Source organism: Vidua chalybeata, chromosome 8 (genome assembly GCF_026979565.1).
Source record: "Vidua chalybeata isolate OUT-0048 chromosome 8, bVidCha1 merged haplotype, whole genome shotgun sequence".
NCBI lineage: Eukaryota > Metazoa > Chordata > Aves > Passeriformes > Viduidae > Vidua > Vidua chalybeata.
This window is the reverse complement of record NC_071537.1, coordinates 10,841,154-10,863,344: the sequence shown is the minus strand read 5'-3', so window position 1 is coordinate 10,863,344 and position 22,191 is coordinate 10,841,154. Positions and strand designations below refer to the sequence as shown.

The following is a 22,191-nucleotide window of genomic DNA, read 5'->3' as shown; positions in this document are numbered from 1 at the left end:
ATGAACAGGGATTTGGATGGACACATGTTCCCCACGTGCATCCAGTGCAGCTTACTTGGGTATCAAACAAAGTACATTACATTTAAAGAAATTGCTGCACAGGGCATTTCTTCTTCAGAGCAGCCAAAGGTTGGGAGGCATGCTGCTATTCCCTAAATCAGACTATAGACCAGGTTTTTCTCTTCTAAACTGTGTTTAAAATATACATAAAAAAGAACCTGAAATCATGCATGGTATTTCTTTCCTAGAATAAAACATACAGAAATGGGCTACATGGCTGATACTCATTTACTTCTCTGATCTCTGATCTATTTGTAAGTTCCACTGTTAAGAAGCTTAAATATCCATGAAGCAATAAAGTTCACAGGATGCTGCACAGACTTTGAACATTTTAAGTTGCAGGCAACGCATTAATCACGCATGCAGAACCATCAATAAGGTCACCCAATAATTGGTGTTTATTGAATGCTGATGGAAACACATCAGAGTGATAAAGCTTCAGTCAGATACCTGCTTCACAGCCCATTCAAACACCAGTGATGTCTGCAGCTCTGCAGCTGCTTGTGCTGATGACCCCCATGCTACTGCCATGTAGAGTTGTTCAGTATGGTCACAACACAGCAATTGCTTTTGTGAATGTTCAGCACACCAAAGCACCCTGAAGATGACCCTCAGCTTTCTTCCCACCTATCCCTCAATAACTCCTCACACACTGTCAGCTATGAGCCACATCATCCAGTATTCTGATTTTGTGGCAGTTTGCAAGCAACTGCAATAGGATGATGTCCCCAGTTCATTCAACTCATATGCTAAAAAAGTGACAGGAAACATATTTTTTACCAGGAGGTATTTAAAGGACTCTGACTGGCATATGTATATTAAAGACAGAAGAAGCCTCTAATATTATCAGTGTGTTCTCCTCCTAACAGATGCTGCACCATCTTTACCAGTAACTCAAGCAGTAGAGAGACTTATTCAGGCCAACAACTGATGGCTGAACTAGATTGTATCATTTGGAAAGACACCCAATCTCAGGTCCAAGGGATGATGAATTTACCACTCCACTTAGTATGCTGTCCTCAAGGCTAATTCCCTTCTCTACTGAAAAAGACTATCTCTGTTACAGGCAACAGGGTAGCCAGAACTGGCTTTCTGCTGTGTTGTACATTTACTAAGTAGATTCATAACTGCTTAGATAACGGCAATAAATAAGCACATTTTTGTTTAAAAAGTGTGCCGTATTTGAATGAGAACAGAAGAGAAAAGGCTTACTATGGCAGAATTTAGGGCAAAGTGTCAGAATTTTCATGCACACATGCACAGCTTTAAATTTAAAAAGAAATTATTGTTCATCATTTGCATTATATTAAAACCTATGGCTTTGAGTGAATGTAGTGTTGACAGGCACTTTGTATAATAAGAAACTGGAGACATTTTGGAGATTGCACTCAGCCAAATGACAGAGACAGAGAAGACAGAGGTGAGTCATGTACAGAAAAGTGACAGGAGCTGCTCAACACCACAGAGGTCAGTAGCACACCCAACAATATGGAGTACCTATCTTTATTCCTAATTCAGTGAACCACCCAACTCTGATGGAATGGAAAAAGTATTTTTTTTTTCATGGAAGTAGGAAAAGTGGAGTTATATAGAACACAGAAAATCTTGCAGAAAAATAACAGATCTACCCTTAACTAAAAGTATGTATCCAGGACCCCAAACCAGAAAAAGAACAAGTTCTCTAAGGGTACAGAGGGCTGATGTTTATACAGATGGATAAGCAAGGATATATTGATTTGCCTAAAGATGAGTGAGTCAGTGGTAAAGAGCACAGTGATTACTGCTTGAAAGTCTTTCTTTCTGATTCACTGATCACACTCCTGGCCCATAAATCTATCTTCCACTGGGCTCTGCTAGTTGATTTTTTTCTTTTTCCTCTTTATTATTAGAGTAGGAAACAACATTAGAGATTCCTATCACTTTTAATTCCATTCTTTATTTTAAATTGTTATCCCAGCATGTTATGCTTAGTAAGATCTGTAAAAGACTGATGGGTACTTTAGGAAACTGTATTTTTCAACACACTTTCTACACTGGCTTATTGCCAATTTAAAAAGGAAAGAAAAAAAATAAAAGAAGATACAATCTGGCATCATTAATCTTCTTTCAATGTCCCTTCCTTGTTTATTTTCAGAATGCTAGCTGCCACCAAACTTATCAATTGGCCTAGAGACAGCAAGGGATATTTGCAAAGGGTTGTGTGCAAGATGTGTTATCACCCATGGTGCCTAACAGGTATCTGTGCTTCGAGTCCTCACATACAGCCCTACCTACACAAGAGGGTATTTCTGTGCATCACTTGCTTGAAAACATGGAATGCCTTAAAAACAGGGAGCAGCAGTCACAAGGCCTTCCTGAGGAAGGCCCTATGCATCCCTGACACAAGTGCTGGTAACCCAGAAGAGATACCCAATATAAGCAGAAAGTGCAATGCAGCAAAAGCTGGGACAAACAACTTTTAATATGGAAATGACTTGTTACTTTTTCCATCTTCAGCAATGTGCATCAAAGAGTACCAAGTCTGCTGGAAAACTGGCTTGGATTATTAGTGGTGCCCCAAATATTAACACAAATAGTGCAGACTGTTGCAGGAGTGATGCCACAGGGAAAGGGGGAGTTATTCACACAGGCTAATGTTAGCTTTATGCAAACTAGTTCCCTAGTTGTGTCCACAGTCTGTCAAAAGAGATAGGCTTTTCCAGAGGATGATTCAAAGTGGCTAATGCTTACCACTCTAAAGAAGCTTTTTTCCTCTCCATTAATTTTAGATGGGATTAGCCTCCCTCAGCTAACATTAGCCCAAGTGAATAGTCCTCTGAATTGTTGTCACCACTGCTGTCAGCAGTGTAGCAAAACAAACAAACAAACAAACAAAAAAAAAAACCACACTAAAAGGAGGTCACTTGATGGTAACTGTTTTTTTGGGGTTTTCTGTTGGGTTTTTTGGTTTGGTTTGGTTTTATTTGGTTGTTTTTTGGTTGTTTTTTTTTTTGTTTGGTTTGTTGGTTTTTGTTTCTTGTTGTTGTTTTTGTTGTTTCATTTGGTTAGTTTGTTTTGGTTATTTTTTTGCCTTTTTTTTTTTTTTTTACCTATGATGCAATTTATGAGAAAATTAATCTGGATTTTTTCTCCTGTCTCTGGTCTAAGTAAGAAATTACTGTTACCATTGAAATTGAGAGGGTGTAAATAGAAAAAGAATAATTTATGTTGACAGGAACCCCTGGAGGTTCTGGGTGTGATCCTTTTCCAAGTAGATACACCCTAAAAAGATCCTAATGCAGTGAAATGAAAGGTTTTAAAATTACGGAGTGTAATCAGAATAACCCATCACATCTTGAAGAGTGAATACTGCCTACATCTATGGCAGATACTCTACTGTCTGGCAAAAGTATTAGACCAAAACACATGGATAGATGGGACTAAAGGTACTTTTAAGTGTTGGCCTGCTCTCTCACAGACATCCTGCAGCCATATGACTCTGCATCTCTTCTCTAAGTGGTTTCTCTGTCATCCCAGGTATAAGAATACCTTTCTCTTCCACTTACATGCATGAGGAGTGGACATCCTTTAATGCAAGAAAATGAAGAAGATGATATGGTTTGATGCAAAAAGATATGTTGTCCCAAAAGTATCAGAATCCTGATTTGCCAAATTTCAGCACTTTAGAAATACAGACACGTATTAGTCCCTAACATTCATCTTCAGCATGATACACACAGTAAATAAAGGTAGGCAGATGGAAACAGACATTTGGAAAAGACCAAAATGAATAAACAAAGAAAAAAAACCCCAAAACTTAAACCTCTTCATTTACTAGTGCTATGTTGACAGGGCTCCTTTAGTTTGGGGTGCCTTGCTTTTCAAGAGTTACTTTAAAATGAGAGTGAAGAAGTGACAACAATAACTCTGTTTTGAGCCTGCTTTTCAGCCTCTGTTGCTGCCTTTCAGTACTTGAGTGCCTTTATGCATTTATTCCTCAGCTGGGCAATTATAACTCTGCATTTTGCCTGTCTGACTTGTGTTTCCCAATTTCACCTTTATTTCATCTCCTCAAATAGCTCTGTTATTCCTGGCTGATTACTAACCATTCCTCTGAGTGCCTGACCCATCTGAATAGCAGAAGAAGTCTCCACATGAACTAGAGGCTCTTATATTCCACGGTCTGATTACACAGCAAACCACTTTTGAAGATTACAAAGTAATACATAAGTAATACTCCCATAAAATACAGCCCCTCATTCTACAAGCAAGCTGATTAAACCCACAAGAGCTTACATGTACAAGACCTCCAAAAAGCCTTTGCACTGCTTTACTGTGTCTGGAGTTTCCTTCTGATTTGTAGCTCCTTTATGCAGAAAATGGAGAAGCATGCAGTAGTTCTGCAATTATGTGGTAAGAATCAGCCAAGTAACAAGCGTACTTTCAGCCAGAACAATTAATGCAATCATGAAGTAATTAGTGCAGGCAGCAGATGGTTTGTTGCTCTTTTTTTTCCTCATGACTGGCAGGAAGAAGCCATGACTGAATTAGGGACTGGTCTGTCAGCAGTGGTAATTCAAGTCCACTGCCCAGGGCAGAGACACAGGAGAAAGACATGTGAACAAAAGCAACTGAGTCACTGAAGCTTAATGAGCTATTGTTCATCAGCTGAACCCCATTAATTAACCACATTCACTCACAATCAACACCCAAGAAACTGGGACATAAAATTACTTCAGCTAAAACAGATTTCCCTGCCATTGAGTAAATCCCTATTCAAACAAACAAGATCTGATCATAGTGATAGACTCAGCGGGCTGTGAAGAGATTGAAGGATGTTTCTGTGTGACCCACGTACTGTTTAGTACAACTGAGCAATGAAAGGCCTTCACTGCTCTTGGCTTTGCCCTCACCAATCCTCAATTGATGGACAACTGCTGAGAACCAAAACAGTCCAGAACCAATGTGATTCCTGTTTCCCCAGCTCTTGCTCTATTCACCACCTGATTTTCCCCATCCCATTTTCTGCAAGGACATGACACAAATGGGTGACAACAATCATGTGGCTTGCTAGAAGGATGTAAAAGTGTTTTCTAGTTGATTATCACCTCCCTCCTGTCAACAGCAAAATTAAATGACTGCACCAATCCTAACTGGTCAAAATACAATTTACTCTTCAAAGTCCTCATCAAGAAAACCCTCACAGCCTCTTCAGTCAGTAGCATTCAAGTTAGTGGCATCAAAATGCAAATTCCTCACCATGCAAATATGTTTCCTTGCCTCCCTGGGTGACTCTCAAGTCAGTATGCACACAGTACCTGGAATCCAAGGAGTAATGGATTCCCTTCCCTCAAATACGGCCTTAGCACAGGATCAGGAAATAGCTGACAGTAGTGTCATTTTTTGCAAAGCACCCCTCAGCTCCCATTGCAATTATCTGAATACCTGCAGGACTTCTTAATTACTCTGACAAAATTCTGCCTTTGGATACACAAACATGAAACCAATGGGAGTCATTTACACTTAGCCATAGGCTGAACTTGACCCTTAGTTCAAGTTACATTTAATTTAGTCCAAGCTGATTAATGCTCTTTGCCTGCTGGTTACCCTCTACAATTCTTGGGCAAAGCTTGTTGAAGTCAGAAAATGTATTCATTAGGCTTTAAAGTAGAAACCAAGCCTGTGACTCATACCCATTCAGTGTACTTTTAAAATTCTATTTTGGACTTAATTGGTACAGATCTACAGACTTTGTGCTACCTGATTTTTGTCTTATAACTACAGTATTGAATTACCAACAGTTATTCAATTTGCTAATCAATTCCATAACAAAAATATATTATAATACAGCCTACATCCTTCCTCTCCAAACACCTCACACACACCCCATACACACAACTCCAACACCAACCCACCAAATCATGTTAACACATAAATGGACCCTCTGTTCTTATATCCAGATTGTCTTTTAAGGATTCTGTGGAAGAGTGGGTATTTCCTATGAAATAGTGATTATATACTTCTTAGTAGCCATCAATCAGAAATTAAATAAGCCTTAGCTGTATGGTCTCTAATTCAGAATTATTTCCTGACCAGACCGAATATCCTAGCAATTGAAATGAATTTTCTACTATATGCTACTTTTATTTGACAAAGCTCCCTCTGAAAGTTTCATTGATCTTCATGTAATAAATTTCCTGTTATTAAACACAGTAAGTTTCATTCCAATGGTCCTAAAAAGACAGCAGAGACGAGCTTCTGTTCTGTTTCATATCAGTCCAGAGAACTCAACAGTTACAAGGGAAAGGAAACATTTTGGCCTTGTCTAATTATATACTGAACACAGAGAAATAATTTAATCTGCACATTCCTCTGAACAGAGTATAACCATAGTACACTCTACAAAGTGCTGTGAGAGGGGTCAGTGAAAAGTATTGCATGCAACTGACTGTACAGAAAGAATTAGGAGGCAAGATGCGTTTCTCAGATGCAAAGGGTATTAAGCTACAGTCCTGGAAGGATTCTGGTTTTGAGTACAAAGTGAAGGAAGAAAATATTCCAAAAATTTCAGTACAATAATTTTGCAACCTTACCTACTTACTCAGTTTTGTTATGCCTTTGTTTTCTCAGGCTTACTGTAATACCAAGCCTAATTTATGCAAAATGAAAATTAGTAGTTTAATTATTTTACAATTAACTATACAGATAGAAAACATCACAGATTTCAAATTTTTATGTTGATCCTTACATTAATGTATAACCTGAACAATTCAGGCAATAGTTAGGGTATCGATTATATTCACAGATTCTATTCTCACAGACTCATCATACACAAAATAAAAAGGAGACCACTAAATTATTTTGTAGAAAAGTCTATATGCTAAATGTCAAGATATTTCACTCTTTTACCCTTGAGTGGGAGCTCAACAAACTCTTTTGGTCTTTTTCCGGGTTTATTCATAAAACTTTAAAACGTCAGGATGTGAAATCAGCAATTTCCCTGAACAGTTTGCTCCAAAGGCTAGTTACCTTACAGCTGAGTTTATCTGCCACTGACTCCTGACCATCAATTTTTGTTAGAAGTTTTTATCACTAAATTGAAATGGTTTCTCCTATGATTTGTCTTCCCCCATAGAAACATTTATGTGCAACAATATAGTTTTCCTTCAATATGCTTTTTGTTGAACTAAACAGATTGAGGTCTATCAAATCCTTCACCATAAGGAAACTGACTTGTACTGATGTGTCTGATTTTCAAAAAGTTCCAACAACGAGTTGTCCACAAAAAAAGTCCTGTGTTGTTGTGTTAGGTTGGGCAACAAAAAATGAAGGCAAATCTTACAGCATATTTATTTGGCTGATGGATTACCCGTACTGAGGGAACTGGACTTCAAAGGAAATTGATTCAGTGCTACTTTTTCCTCTTAGAAAATCAAAAACTACTTGAAAATATGCCAACCAGAGAGGAACAAGGAGTGTCTTACACTGTTCTTGGAGCTGATACTAAACTGGAGGAAGAGAATTGTCGAATAAGAGGCCAAAAGCCTCATTAGAGGATTGTGAAGGATCCTAGCTGTCTTCTCTGCCCATTGCTTGTCACACAATATTGCCAGAAGGATGGATGAAGAAACACAGACTGCCAGATCAGTAATAGAGGGCTAGGCCCCAGGAACACAGCAGATGCCCACTTGGAAATACCAAACTGGTATTTCCAAAGACTGTCCTGGTGTCACCCTGAAGTCTGTCCTGAATGCTCTGCAGCAGTTGCACAGACAGATGGAAGCTCTGGGTTCTCCCTAAGCAAACAAATCCACAACTCTTACCTTCTGATCTTGGCTGTAGGCTAAGATCCAATCTTCCTGTTTGGGGTGGAAGAGCAGACTGTGGATGTAGAAGTTCAGACGGTATTTTTGATAGGTGGCTCCTTCATCAGAACTGATTAATAAGCTGCTTTCAACTTCTGGATCAGTCAACAGCATAATCTACATGGAAGGGAGAGTGAAAATACAGTGGTTAAGAGGAGTCAGATAGAAAACTAAGCAAGCAGCTAGGAACTTCAGAGAAGCTTATTATATATGACCATTACAAAATGATTCAATGTAATGTCAAAACTGCTATAGCCAATATTTCAGTAATGAAAACAGTATGTTTCAGCTATGTATATAAACACATAACACATGATCGAATAGGCAGAATGACTTTACCACTAGTTAAACCACATCTAAATGAAGCTTATTTGAAAAATTAAACCTGAAATTTTTAATACTAGAGCACAGAAGTTACCAAGCAGGCACAGTGGGCTGCTAAGGTTTTCATGAATGATCTATTGGAGTGACAGACAAAAAGTCAGGCATAAGAAAAGAAACCCAAAACACGGAGAGAGGAGAAAGCTGATCTCTAATGGTGGGTTTTGTTAGATTCTGGCAGAAATTTCAGAGAAGGCAGTTTGACTACCTAAAGTATTACCTGGCTGTCTGCAACAAGCATTCTTGCTTTGGCATGAGAACACATTAGATAACCTGCTGGGTTCTTTCCACCTCCAGTTTCTATGGGGCTTTGAATTAGAGATTTGGTAGAGTATCAAAAATAATCTCTGCATAGTAAATTTGCTTTCTAGCTTTGTCCAGGAGTGTTAGTTTAGGAGTGACAAAAGATACACAACTGAGAGTTGTAGCAGCTACTTCACCCCATTAGCTGTGCTATTAATTGGTCTGCATTGCTGATGAATGGGTGGCAATAATGAGTTACTCCTCTCATGTATCTCTGCATGAGGGAATATATAGGTCTGAGCAGTAAATAGAGATTGTTCCAGTATTTCAGCAAGGAACAGAGTAATATCCCTAAGGAATGGGAATGAGGCATCATGACTGAAAAACATGGAAAGTTTTAAAGAATATTTGCCTTGGAAAGGTATTAAAGGCTTGAATCATTAGCATTTTTATTTTATTTTTTCTAAGTTGCTTTGCAAATGGCAAACACTGATCTGTTTTTAGACAAGCCTGAAATGAAAATATTCACACCTGGCATTTCTCAGAAAAAAATTCCTATCTGGGTTTGAGCACTGCAAAAATCACACACTCAATCTCCTTCTCTTCTCCAATTTAGGCAGGCAGAGTTAGACACAACTTAAGTCGCTACCTAGGAATTATAAGGAAGTATAGCATCTGGTGTCTGTGAGACACCAGATGCTAAAGAAGTATTGTATGTGAAGGTGTAAATACACATATAATCTATGCAGAATATGTCTTTCATTATTGAGCAGCTGCCAAATCTTTTTTTCTGTCTCTAGAAACATCCTTGGTAGCATAACTATTTGGCCTCTAACCTAAAAGTTTGGGGTTCTGCAAAACCCCTGAACTTTCAGATCCTGAATAATCTCAGACCAGTTACACAACTCCATTGTATCTCTACCATAAAATAATGTTTCCATCGTAGCATAAAGGTAGACTCTCCTATTATTACTTTAGAAATTAGTAATGAAAATGTGCATTTTTAAACATTTTTATTTTCATTTAACACTTTCAAATATTCTAAGCATATAATTAATATGATTTCCAAATGAAAGATTGAGACATGATAGAAGTTACACAGAAAAGATTAATAATCACACTATCAATATACAGAAATATAAAATACTGTCACTAAGTAGCCTATCCAACTTCTGAAGCCAAAAATTGTGATGTTTATCAGTTGGTTCCTTTTTCTTATCACACTAATTTCTAGGACCGGGTTTCTATGTTTAATGTTTATTGATTTAGTACTGTGATTCAAGCATTATGATTTTCCCATTTTTATGACTACCTTCTTGAGTGGATTTTGTTTATGTTGGTATTTGGAAATATCACAGCACAGCATTAATTTGGACTAGAGCAACTAGAGCAGAAATAAGCACAAATCAATGGGCTTGATCCCAGCTCCCTGAAGTTAATAAGAGTCTTGTCACTGACTGGATTGTGCCTCTAAGGCAAGTTGTTAATCAAGACCCACTCTAGTCTCACACACTTCCTTCTACCTGAGCAAGGAACTCATCTGACCTCATCACTGTCACATCCAAGCACATCACTGCCTTAACACATTTTCTGTCAGGCCCCTCCTCTGAAGTGTAAAAGTGCTCTTATCTGCATTTCTTAAAAAGGAAATGGAGGGAGAAACTGCTGAGGCACTGAAGCATCTAATACTACACCTAATCAATAAAAGTTAAGTGCCTAAACAGACTTTCAGACACAGCTGACTTTGGCTTTAATCTGCTAACTACCACTCTGGGCTATTAGCACTTTGTTTTCTCTGGTCTCCAAAAGCCTCGGCTTTGCATTGTAATAACCAGCCATTCTGTAGGTAAAAGTGTTTCAAAAAGTGCCAAAACCAGATACACCAGTTTTTTTTTTCATATGCCAATAGCACCTGAGATGTGGCAGAGCTGTGCCAAATCAGTGAATTTATGCAAGGGCACACAGAGAGTGGGAGACAGGGCAGGGAGTTGATGGATGATTCTCTCCAGAGTACATTGCTGGAGACCAGCAATGAGTCCAGCTTTCAGCATTATCTGCTCCACTGTTGTACCTTGTATTGCTAATAACCCTGCACAGGTGTCATGAAGCAAAACAAGTTAGAGCCGACTATCAGTCACTACTCGCATCACAGCGCAGCACCATGTTTCTTATAAGATAAGAAAAGCAAATTTCATTACAACATATCTGTGCGTAAATAATCAGAGTTACAAGCCCAAAAGATAGCATTTATTGGGTAAGTAGAATAAATTGATACCTGTTTGAAACGTAAGTCAAAACAAGAGGGAAAGGCTGTGTGTATTTGTATAAACCTTTCAGAGCACACCAGGAGTGTGCTTCTGAAATTAGCCCTACAAAATTTTGGGGAAACCTATGTAGCAAGTCCTTGTGCTCTGACTCAAGCCACAGTGATCTCAGAGCACAGGAAATGCACTCCTTTTCAAGTTCAAACTGAACCAGAACATCCCTTACCCATGGCACAAGGTTGGAACTAAGTGATTTTAAGGTCCTTTCCAACACAAACCATTTCATGACTGTGAGACACCTCAGGAGTGCTTCTGATGTTTTCCAATCACTGTTCAGAGCATTCAGATCACAGTATCATATTAGCACTATTCTGAAGTCAGACCCTCTACCTCCAAAATGCCCATAGTGCAGATGTCATCTCAACATCAACCATTTCATTCCACAAACACACTTTCACTGAGCTGCTCTACATGCTAATGTAGTTGCAGTCACATTAGTTTAGTTTTATTGCCTAAGTTGCCTGGAATATAAATGTAAAAGGAGGGAAAGTACAATTCATTTTATTGCTTTTTTTTTTTTGTTATTGCAGCATATGAAATACAGAGTAAGTACTCTTTAAAATTTCCTTTTAAATAAATTAACCCAATTTCTGTTTTGAAGTAGTCTATTAACCATTGACTTTATGCAGCTGCTTATACAGAAAATACAACTGGACACAAATTAGTTGAACAAGAAAAGCATGAAAACCAAAACCAGAAACAATAACAAAAATTAATCTAAGTTTAGATGCCATAAACTTTAATAGCTAAGAATACCTAAGACAAAGAGATTAGAAAGAAAGTATTTTTATCATTTTGGGCTTCACTGTAGAAAGCATGCTGGATTTCCTGAAATGTGAGCTACTCCATCAAACACCTTGCTCTGCTTTTACAGTGCCAAATACAGCAGATTAATGCTTTCCTGGCTAACACTGTTTCTTGGATGAGTTTATTCCAAACACCACAGAGAAATCAACATGACTTTTGCATATGAAAATCACATCTTAAATTTATCCAGGTCCTTAATGCTTGTAGGGAAAGGCAACCTAGCTCATGAAGTCAAATAAGATTTTTGAGGTGTTCCCTTACCAAAGGATATTAAATTGCTAAGGGATAAAAGGCTGGAAAATACTTCTAAGTTCAGCCATTAGTCTAACACTACCAAGTCAGCTCCTAAACCACATCTACACACTTTTCAAACACTTCCAGAGATGGTGACTCCACCACTTCCCTTGGCAACCTGTTCCAATGCTTGACCACCCTTTAAGTGAATAAATTTTTCCTAGTATGTAATCTAAACCTCCTCTGCTGCAACTTGAGGCCATTTTCCCTTGTCCTATTGCTTGTTACCTAAGAGAAATTATCAACCACATCGACATGCACAATGATAACATTATCAGCTTGCTTGGGCTGTATGTGAAAACTTGGGCCCATGATTTTCATGTTGACAGTTTTTAAACTACCTCTGATTCCACCGTTACAAAATTAAGTTATTAACAGAGGAATAAGAAGAGCTACATTGATCTGCCTCTCACTTCCACTAAAAGCCCTTTGTGGTGGGAGAACAACCTTAGAGTGCCTCTGGTCTGGTTTATTGTTGTCTTAAACAAAAGTGAAGAGTGAGCAGGAGCAAAGACTACTTCTCTCCAGCAAGAGCAATTACTCTCTGTTCAGATCAGTGTTCAGCAATGATCAGAATCTGCTTATTCACACCAGGCAGAGCAAGCACACACTGCACTTCCTATTGCTCCAGAGTCAATACAGTTGACACAAGCTTTTGCAACCAAATGCAAGTCATCCATTAATCATCTCCCTCTAAAAAGGGAGAATCGTGATTTGCTTTTCACAGAAATGACAAATGGAAACCAAACATAATTTATAGACCTTGAGACAGTCCACACTTTCTTCACCCTTTTTCAGTGCTAACTCTGCTGATGACATTGCCATTGAAAATTACATGTATTATTGCTGTCATCACAAAGAAACCCAGGAATTCTTAGCAAGAGGATTCTGATTTTGCTTCCAGAGACAGAATTGTGAGCCCTATAAATCTGCTGTGAATGCTAGATTTAGTGGCTTAGTAAAAAAAGTCCAGAATTGCTCTCAGTCTTTTATTTTGGCCACTCATATCTCTACTTGGACCAGTTTTTTTTGCTAATACTTCTTAGGAAAGAGCACAGTATAAGTGAAATAGCACAACATGAAAAACCCCCAACAAATCTATTTCATGGAGTCACATGTTTTTTCATTCACTTGTGATGTATCAATTGACCAGAAATGGGGATAAAGTGCAAATCAGGTCAAATCCTTCACGTTCCTTACCTATCACAACTTCATGCATAGACCCAGCCTTGATGACCCACACAGGACAAGTAATATTTCTCACAAGACACAGCAAAACAGGAAATCAGCAACAAAACCCAGAAATGTCTTACTCCTAACAAAAGCAGGGCATTCCCTACTTAAGTTCTCTAAAGAGCTTCATTTTTTCTCAGCTTTTCTGAATGTCAGTTGCATAACTTTAGAGGCTTGTGGGGTTTGGATTTTTTCACATGGTGACTGATAGCAGGAGAATCAGTGTTGTAGAATCCCAACATAATGAAATGTCATTTCTGCCACTTTACATATCACTTCTGAATTTGGATTGCCTTTTTCAAGGGAGTGTGAGTGTGCATGAGTAAGAGTGTGCAAACATGTGCAAGAGTGTGGGAGTGTGAAAGTTTGTCTGTATAATAACTGTGTGTGAGTGTGAGTGAGTAAAGAGAGAATCTGGTCCTCCAGATTCAGCACTCCACATAGGCATTCAAAGAAAAGTGCTCTGCTTTAAAAATTAATTGAACTCATTCATTGCTTAAGCACTCTTAAGACCTAGAATAAGATATAAAGTGAAACAATCCAAAGGAAGGAACTGCTTTGCTTGTGAAATTCTGAACTAAATGCAGCGCTACTGTAAAGCAAATTTTTTTTACAGGACTGAGTTGCTGGATGCAGTACATATTTGCAAGAGCAAACAAATTAGAGACGAAACTACAGAAGAAATAAAACAAGCATTTAGTTGGATATTAATAGGAAAAGAGGAGACTGAAGCCTCTGTGAAATTTTAAAAATCTTTTCTCATGGAACATCAGCTACCATCAGCTGCTGTAGAACTGTGCACATGAATAATGCCACTAAAATTCGACCCAAGTTTCTGCTGCAAATAAATTGGGTAACAATATGAGCACCTAAATGAAAACATGAAATGAGCTAAAGCTGACAGTTTTGAAGCTGTCTCTAATGCCAGCTAAAAGACAAGGTTAGTTGCTGAGCAATTTCATTAAGACACCATTAAAATAATACACTAATAATTCAATAGAGGCATTTTGGAGTATTTCATTGCCAGAAGTTCTTGTTAACTCAGAAAGTGCAGCAATTTTGCAAGGAAAGAAAAGACTTCAGTGACAGAATTACACTTCTAACGCTGAAGAAAAGAAGAATATTGGCTTTGAATGATGACCTGGATCAGAACGGCCTCAGAAGTAGAAATAACCTCTTTAATACAAGGAAAAGGTCTGGAATGAGTTGGTTTGCAACTGTTACTCAGTGACTTAAGAAGAAAGAAGTTCTTATTCATACAAAGACGCATAACCCAATCTCATTAAATCAGCTTGCACTTTTCTGATATGGAGGGTAACGTACTTCAAACTGCCCTGAAAGAAAACCATAGACAGTGTAATTCAGATTCAGACTGAATCCAGATCCAGAGAGTGGAAACTATCATCACTTCCCCTGAAAACCCACAGAAGATCCATAAATGTTAGGATACAATCATCTTCCTCAAATCTTGGCTGTTTAAATGTAAGAGAAATTATGTGGTGAAAGGTTCAGACAGCGAATTCATCCTGTTTGCACCCATGAAAGACTTAGTGCTCATTGAGTAATAAGACAATCTCTTGTCATGAGAATACTTGATGACAAAGGACTATCTTTTAAGAAAGAAAAATTATCATATGCCAATATTTTTGAAAGCTGAGATTGCACAGTATTCCTAATAAAAGAATTGTTGAGAATTGCATTTGGCATCTTGATGAATGTTGTTTGACATAAAAGCTGGCTACTGGATGGCAAAAAAAATCCATTTATCTGTATTATTCAAGATATTCATAACAGGACAAAAGAGACTGCAGAATAAAGCAGCATAAAAGCTGTAATTTTTATTATCTGTGGGAATCATCTGTGGTTGCTTTACTAGATAGAAATAGTGAGTGTATGTATGAACAATAACTTACAAATATTTTATGTGGTGGTGTGTACTGTATATCACTGAAGTCCCAGGTACAGGGTTGGGTCAGTGCAATAAAGACTCAAGAAAAGCAAACATGAGGCTGAGACACCTGTGCAGATGTGATTCAGTTTTTCTCTCCGTTAATCCTACTTGATATGAATGGGGGTACACAGAAAGTCCAGAGGCGCAGGGAGAAGATTTTTCCTGAGACAACAGCGTACAAAACCAATCCCTCCTTACTCTGAACGCCACCTCAGCAAACCTCTGAAAGCACCAATCGGGATGGGAGTGTTCCTGTTCCTACCAAAATCCAAGAGAGGGCAGTGCACCCCCACAAGCCCTTCTCATTACTCAGATCGGGACGTCCATCCAGGGGCAGGTTCCCACCTACAGCCTCTCCTCTTGGTAGCTGAGCTCTGGCAGAAGCCCCGTTATCAAAAGTGCCTCACCTTGGACCCGACACAAACAAATTCAGCTACTTCTTTTTTTTTTTTTCCATTAAAGCTGAAGAAGTTGCAGCATCTCAGGGTTTTTGAGAGCTGCTGAGTCACTGCTTGTGGGCTGGGCTGTGCACTGAGAGAAACATCGACCTTCACCTTCTCACGAGTAACCTGCAATCCCAGCAGCCAGCGTGAATTATCAAAATATATACTTTTGCTTTCAGGTAATAATTAATCAAAGGATGAAAAGAGATGAGATGGGGGAGAAAGGAGTCACTGGAGATTAGTGTCACTTTTTAAATCTCAGGTTTTTAAAGTCCAGCTTCCATTTCCATTAAGCCAGAATGAAATGAAAATAAAGATTCCACATTTTGTCCTTATCTGACTTAGTGCACCATAGTGTTTTAATAAGGACTGTAAAAAAGGACACAAGCTCTTCTTTACATCATCCTTACAAAAAAATAGAAATGTAATGCTAAAAACAATAAAGAAATCCACTCATTAATATAACTTAATCAATTACTGCAGGATGTTTCTGAGTTACTTTTGCCTTATCTAGAACTATACAGTGATTTATAATTTAAATTATTTAATTCAGGTATGTAAAGACATCTAGAGGTCATTTATTTCAAACTCCTGCTTCACACTGAGCAGCTTCAAAGGTACAGTTAAGTTTTCAGGACCTTGTCCTGTCAATATTTAAATACCTTCAAGGATGGAGATTCCACAAACTCTTTGGGCTTATCCTATCTGATACTATTTAGTTTTCATTCAGTGTTAATTTTAAATACCTGGGATTATATTATGTCAGTTCTAGAATAAACAAAAACACCTTCAATTTTACATTCCTTTTATTTTAAAAGTCTATCTTAACTTAGCAAGAGCTTTGGAAGCTGGAAGTGCAGTTTGAGTCCAAAGCACCAAGGTTAGTTTCACCCCTGGGATCCCGCAGCAGTGCTGAAAATAGAACTCGTCAGGCTCAGCTCCTAATCACAGGCATAAACATGAGCTCTGGAGCAATCAGTTCTGGGGGAAGGAACATGGAAAGATTAGGCTTCTTGTTTTCCAAATCTCCCTCAAATCAAATTCTAGATTTTTATCTCTTCATTCCACAGAATGGGTCTAATTTAGTAACCTGACATGAAATGAAAATTTATTTTTTCTGTTTCTTTATTATTACACTCTGCCTTCTCTTCCTTTACATTTGACATAAAAAGCTTTATCACCATAACCAGCTTGAAAATATATTACTCAAAACTTAAGTAAAACACAATAGACACTTCCATTCTGAAATAAAATCTAATTCATAACAATGATTGATTATTATACTTTGAGAAGAAATAAAGAGACAAAGGCAAAAAACTCAGGAAATCTACAAGTACTACAGGCACTTTATTTTGGACAGTGCAATCTAGTTTCAATTATTAATTATCCATTCTTTTGCAACAGATGTTCTGCATTGTACTGAACAGAGAAAAAAAAAAAAAGCTGAGACATTCTTACAGTCTTACTTGCTTAGGGGAGAAAAAGATCCTCAGCTTTGTAGACATCTAGAATGAGCTGTGTTCATACATATTGCCCTTACTTTGTTCTGTTGCTCAGTAAGGCATTCCTTTCACTAAAGAATCTCATGAGATTAATTAGTTAATCTTCACACCAACTTTGTGCTAGAGAAGTAAAGCGCACATATCAAGAGGGAAAATTACTTGGACAAACTCCACTAATCAATCAATGGCACAAAAAGAAAGGAGCCACTTGCACTGTAAGCATATTATAAACAATAGCATTTCCCAGCCCCAAATACTGGGCCCTAAGGGTTGTTAATCCTGATAAAAGCAAGAGGAAACTTTTGGCCTAAAAGTGTGGTAACCCAAGCAGAGCAGCCAAAGGGATAGGGAAAAGAGGGTCACCAAGGGAGCAATTTTTCCCTGGAGGGGAAGTGATAAATGCACAATTCACATGCTGAGCCCTGGCAGGGCTCCAGTCCAGGTTGGATGGGTGCTGAGCTACCTGGTGTGCTGAGCTACCTGGTGTGGATGGGTGCTGAGCTACCTGGTGTGGTGGAAGGTGTCCCTGGTCATGGCAGGGGAGTTGGAATGAGATGATCATTAAGGTCCTTTCCAACCCAAACCGTTCTGTGATTCTCTTTGACAGCTATGCCTGGGCAGATGGTCAATTCACTGAACACTTGGTTTCATAGCCAACTGTTTCAAGCCATGCCACTTGCCTCTGGCCAGCCCTGGCACCTGTGTGCCACTGTGCTGTTTAATATTTCAGGGTTCTTACTCTTGCCTATGCTTTATAGCACACCCAAAGTGAAGAAACAAAGGGGAGGGAACATCACAAAGCAAATGCACCTCAGACTGGACTGAGGTGACCTGCTGGTCCCAAGGGCATTAATATCCATACCTGCTCACTTCCATCTCTCTGCACAATGTTCTTATCCCACCATTTCCTACAGATGTTGTCATCTTATTTCACCTAAAACCCACCAGCTGAAACTGTTCATTGAACATGGCTGATTTTATCCAAAGCACTTAAACTAGTCCATCAGTTCTCAGGTGAGGACTGGTGCTCCCAGCAAGAAAAGTCCTCATAAACCCCCTGGAAACCAGTAATAACTTTGAATAGAAGCTGCTTCAACCAGGTAGGGTTAGTAAGAAACTGCTAATTTTCCTTCATCTGTTTTCCCTTTACTGGCAAAATGCCTGGGACTGACTTCATTGCAGCTGGTGGCACTGTACCTGTTTGAAGCAAATATCAGATCCTTTAGCATCTGCTGCTTTTGTGCTCTGAAAGTAAGAATCTTAACTGAAAGTGCAACAAGACAGAAAGCAGAGTATTCAGTTGCTATCCAAAATAAATGCTCTGGGTGGTAGAAATGGGAGGAAAAGTAAAAATACAGTTTTTTCAGGATAATTATCACAGTTTTGGAAAAAAAGAGTTATTCGCATTCCAGACTTTTCTTTTTTTCTTGAAATTGTATAGAATCTATGTGAAAGAAAATGAACACTTATACACAGCAAAAAAAAGAGCAGGAAGTTTACTAAATTGTCTGTAATAATACATGCTATTTTTCACTTAGTGGAAGAACTTTTTTCCATTTACTTTGCTCACATGTTTTCTAAAAACTTAGTATTTTAAAACTTAACTACCTGAAAAATAAGGATCCAGTTTCAAAGAGTCATTAATGTAGGATCCTCATTTCATGTAGGATTTTTGTTTACCTTTTAGTAGTTTTAGGGTGAGGAAAGGAGATTATTAGTTACTGTTTAGTCCTTACAAGCTTTTCTGTGGACATATCAAGTCTAGAAGCTTTATTTTGATATTTTAACAAATATTTAAATTCTATCCAATTAAAACTGATTCTACCAGCCGACAACTGTAGAAAAGATACATATTATAAGACTCCCAACATAACTGTCAGAGTTACCACCACAATTTCCACACTGAGTTACAGTTCTTTTCTCTTCGGAGATGGCGATACAATAGTTTTTAGTGTTTTTTTCTTATTAGATTTAAATGGAATGGCTTTCAAGTAATTATCTACCACCACACATCTACACAACAGATGATGATAACAGCTGAGCATACATCACTGGATCAATATCAACTTTGTCATGGTACACCTGGATCTGCTACTTCTTGATTTTTAAACATGAAGATGGGAACAAAATGAGTGCAGGGACCAGAATGGAACATGAAGGAAGTCTCTTTCTTGCAGGTGTGAATCAGGTCAATTTTCCTACCCTATGACAGTCACGAAAACAATCATGGACTTAGAGGAGAAAGCGGCAAACACAGCACAGAGTCTTCTGGCCTGATCTGTTAATTTTCCACTTCTCACCATACAGTATAAGGTCTCTTCAGATTCATGGCACACAGTTCTGTTCTACCATCGACCTGCTTCCAGGCTTTGAGTCATCTTTAACCAGGATACATGCCCATACAGCTGGAAATTCTTCCTTACACAAGTAACTGTGCCTTTCCCAAATAGATGACATGACACTTCTTGTACCTTTTCATTCCAAAGCATGGGTCTATGTGTTAGCTTTGCTGAAGCTCCATGTTTTATTTCATTTTAGCTTCTTACATGCTAATTCTCAAATGTTCTCTAAAATTTCCACTTAGTTTAGTTTTAATTTTTCCCTCTGACTGTGAATAAAGCACAGCTTCACTAATTATGTCTACAGCTAATTCTTTTATGCACATTTATCTGATTTGCTTCTCTCCAAAGCATTTTTTGTATTAATGCATTAATTTCATAATCACTTCGAATTATGTTCCATGTTGCATGAACAATTGGGGAATTAGCATCTGCTTGCAAATTGTTAGCTTGGATTTTCATTTTTGTTGTTGCTGTGGATGAACTCAAATTATCCATACTGAACATGCCTGAAAAGAATTCCACCTCCAACAATAAATAATTCTCTCTACTTTCTGTATTGGTTCTTGTTAAGGGAATTCAGTGCAGTTATGCAACAGAATAAAACAGTGTTTTTCCTCATCAGTTTTGGTGTAACAACTGATTACTATGTAGAGTCACTGACACAGGCACTGACATGGTCTTTCACAGATGCTCCTAGATGCTACTGCACTGAGTTTTTCAATTCTGTAATCATTCTGTGGTTGCCACAATTCAGGCTCTCAAAATAGAACAGTCCACATACCACCCTGACATCTAAGCAAGGTCAATGTGAGCACTGAGCTCATGTTAAGCAAGGGCAGCGTTGCTCAGACCCGGTACAGCTGTTTTTCACAGAGGTGACCTCCTGAGCCTATTTAGACACATGGACATGGAAGCTGTTCTGGGTCACATTGAGATGTTGCAAGAGCATGAGGGCTAAAATATTCATGAAGAAATGATGCCCCATGCCTCATTTCCCTCCTTGCACATACCATGTGACACCCAAGGAGGACGGCAGTGTAGAAAGCAAAGTGCTCTTATCCTTGTACTGCTCCATTTCAGAATTGTCAGTGCTTCTTCTCCTTGACCTCTCATTTTTCCCTTTCTTTCCATTAAAAATCAGTCATTTCACCCAAATTTTAAAATAAGGGTGGCAAAAAGAGAATGATACATCAATCTGCTCAGATTTTGTTACTACCGCACCTTCAGTTCATGATCTGATCTACCTTTACAGTGCCTAAAGCAAAGGATCAGCATTCTTGGTTTCTCTTCATATACCATCACAGCAGGCATGATCAATTAGTTCAATACACACAGAAAACCAATTTTTAACACAGAACCTCACTTGGTGCAAAAGCCTACTGAAGTTAACAGAGCGTGATTAGAAGTTAATGGCATTATTAAAGGTTGAACCAACTGAAGCTATACCTTTCTGTCTTCATCACCCAGCGCATAGTTTCACCAACGAAGAGAAATCCACTTTTTTTTTCAAGAACACTGGTTTTACAAAAATACTACAGCAAGGTGTATGTTTTCATGTTATCCTCTCCAAATAGAGCCTTCTTTAAGGCTGAATGCCACCTGTCTGTGACATGCTGATGGAAAGTTAAATCCATAATCCTCCTTGGCTTTTTAATAAGGTGACTAAAGCTTTCAGCAGTCACACAGGGGTGGAACTTGCAAGACGGCTTTCTTGCACAATAGACATTTTAGTTATTAAAACCAAACCAGGGACAAAGCATTGCTGGATTTTTGTATGAATATTGCTGTAACAGAACTTATCTTTCTGCTTAAAATGGAGCATAAAAGGAGGAGCATTAAAACCTAATCTCATTTTAGTTTTTTTTTTTTTTTTTTTTAAAGAATAAAAGTGGGTACTTTAAAGTGACCTTCCTAGCTGTGAAGCTGATCTTGCCAAATCAGAATCCTACTCATTATTAGACTAATTGCCAAAACTGCACAGAAGCAATCCTCTAGTGAAGAAATAGAGGAATCATATTTAGCAGCAGTTTTAAGACTATAGAATTTATGGTATTTTTAGTGACTTAATGCCACAGAGCCAAAGATGTGCTTCTACGCTTAGCAACGTTCTGTGAGAGCATGAACTGTCCTTCTGTGTCATACTTCATGTCAGGTATTTGGGTGTCTGCTCACCAAACTTCAATGAATGTTTGAGAGGCTGAGGCACTAACGACTTCAAGCAGTGCTATTACTCATGAGATGACAAAGGAAACTTGGACTAAGCCTGTAATGCTTTAATGGCTTCTCAGAGCTAGATGTTAAACCCTTTGATAACTCACTCCTAATTATGGAGAGTATGGAAGCAATTTAACTCAATCAACTAGTTGGCTTCAAAGACAGAGTTTTATTTCTTTATCTGGAGCCAGTGATCAGTATCAGCTTCAGCAGCACTGATAACACATGCAACAATGGCTGTTGAGTGCCAATGACTGCTAATGAGAACTTGATCAATAGCATTTCTAATGATGCAATTCCAATTGTAATGGGGCTGCTTCTGATGAAAAGGAAAGTAAGTTAGGAATGATCATACAGTCAGCCAAGGCAAATTCCAATGCTGCCTATTTCTTGCTATTCCACATCCTGCTTAATGTTCACTAAATATTTCTCCAGTTGTTTCTGCATTATCCAACCCATCATTAAAGACTCCAAGGGTCACAATATCTAAGTATTTATAGCTACTATGCTGTAGAACTCCTGAGTTACCTACTAATGGTTTGTTTTTTCTATT

At 38.3% G+C, this 22,191-nt stretch overlaps 1 protein-coding gene across 2 annotated transcripts in view; it reads right to left on the bottom strand.

Moving 5' to 3' along the window:
* SORCS1 (sortilin related VPS10 domain containing receptor 1) overlaps positions 1-22,191 on the bottom strand; it is a 259,695-nt gene that overhangs the window by 94,283 nt on the left and 143,221 nt on the right. For both annotated transcript variants that reach the window (XM_053949503.1, XM_053949505.1), the window contains exon 4: positions 7,863-8,021. In XM_053949503.1, coding sequence (XP_053805478.1) covers positions 7,863-8,021 — 159 coding nt within the window. The remainder of the gene's footprint in view (positions 1-7,862; positions 8,022-22,191) is intronic.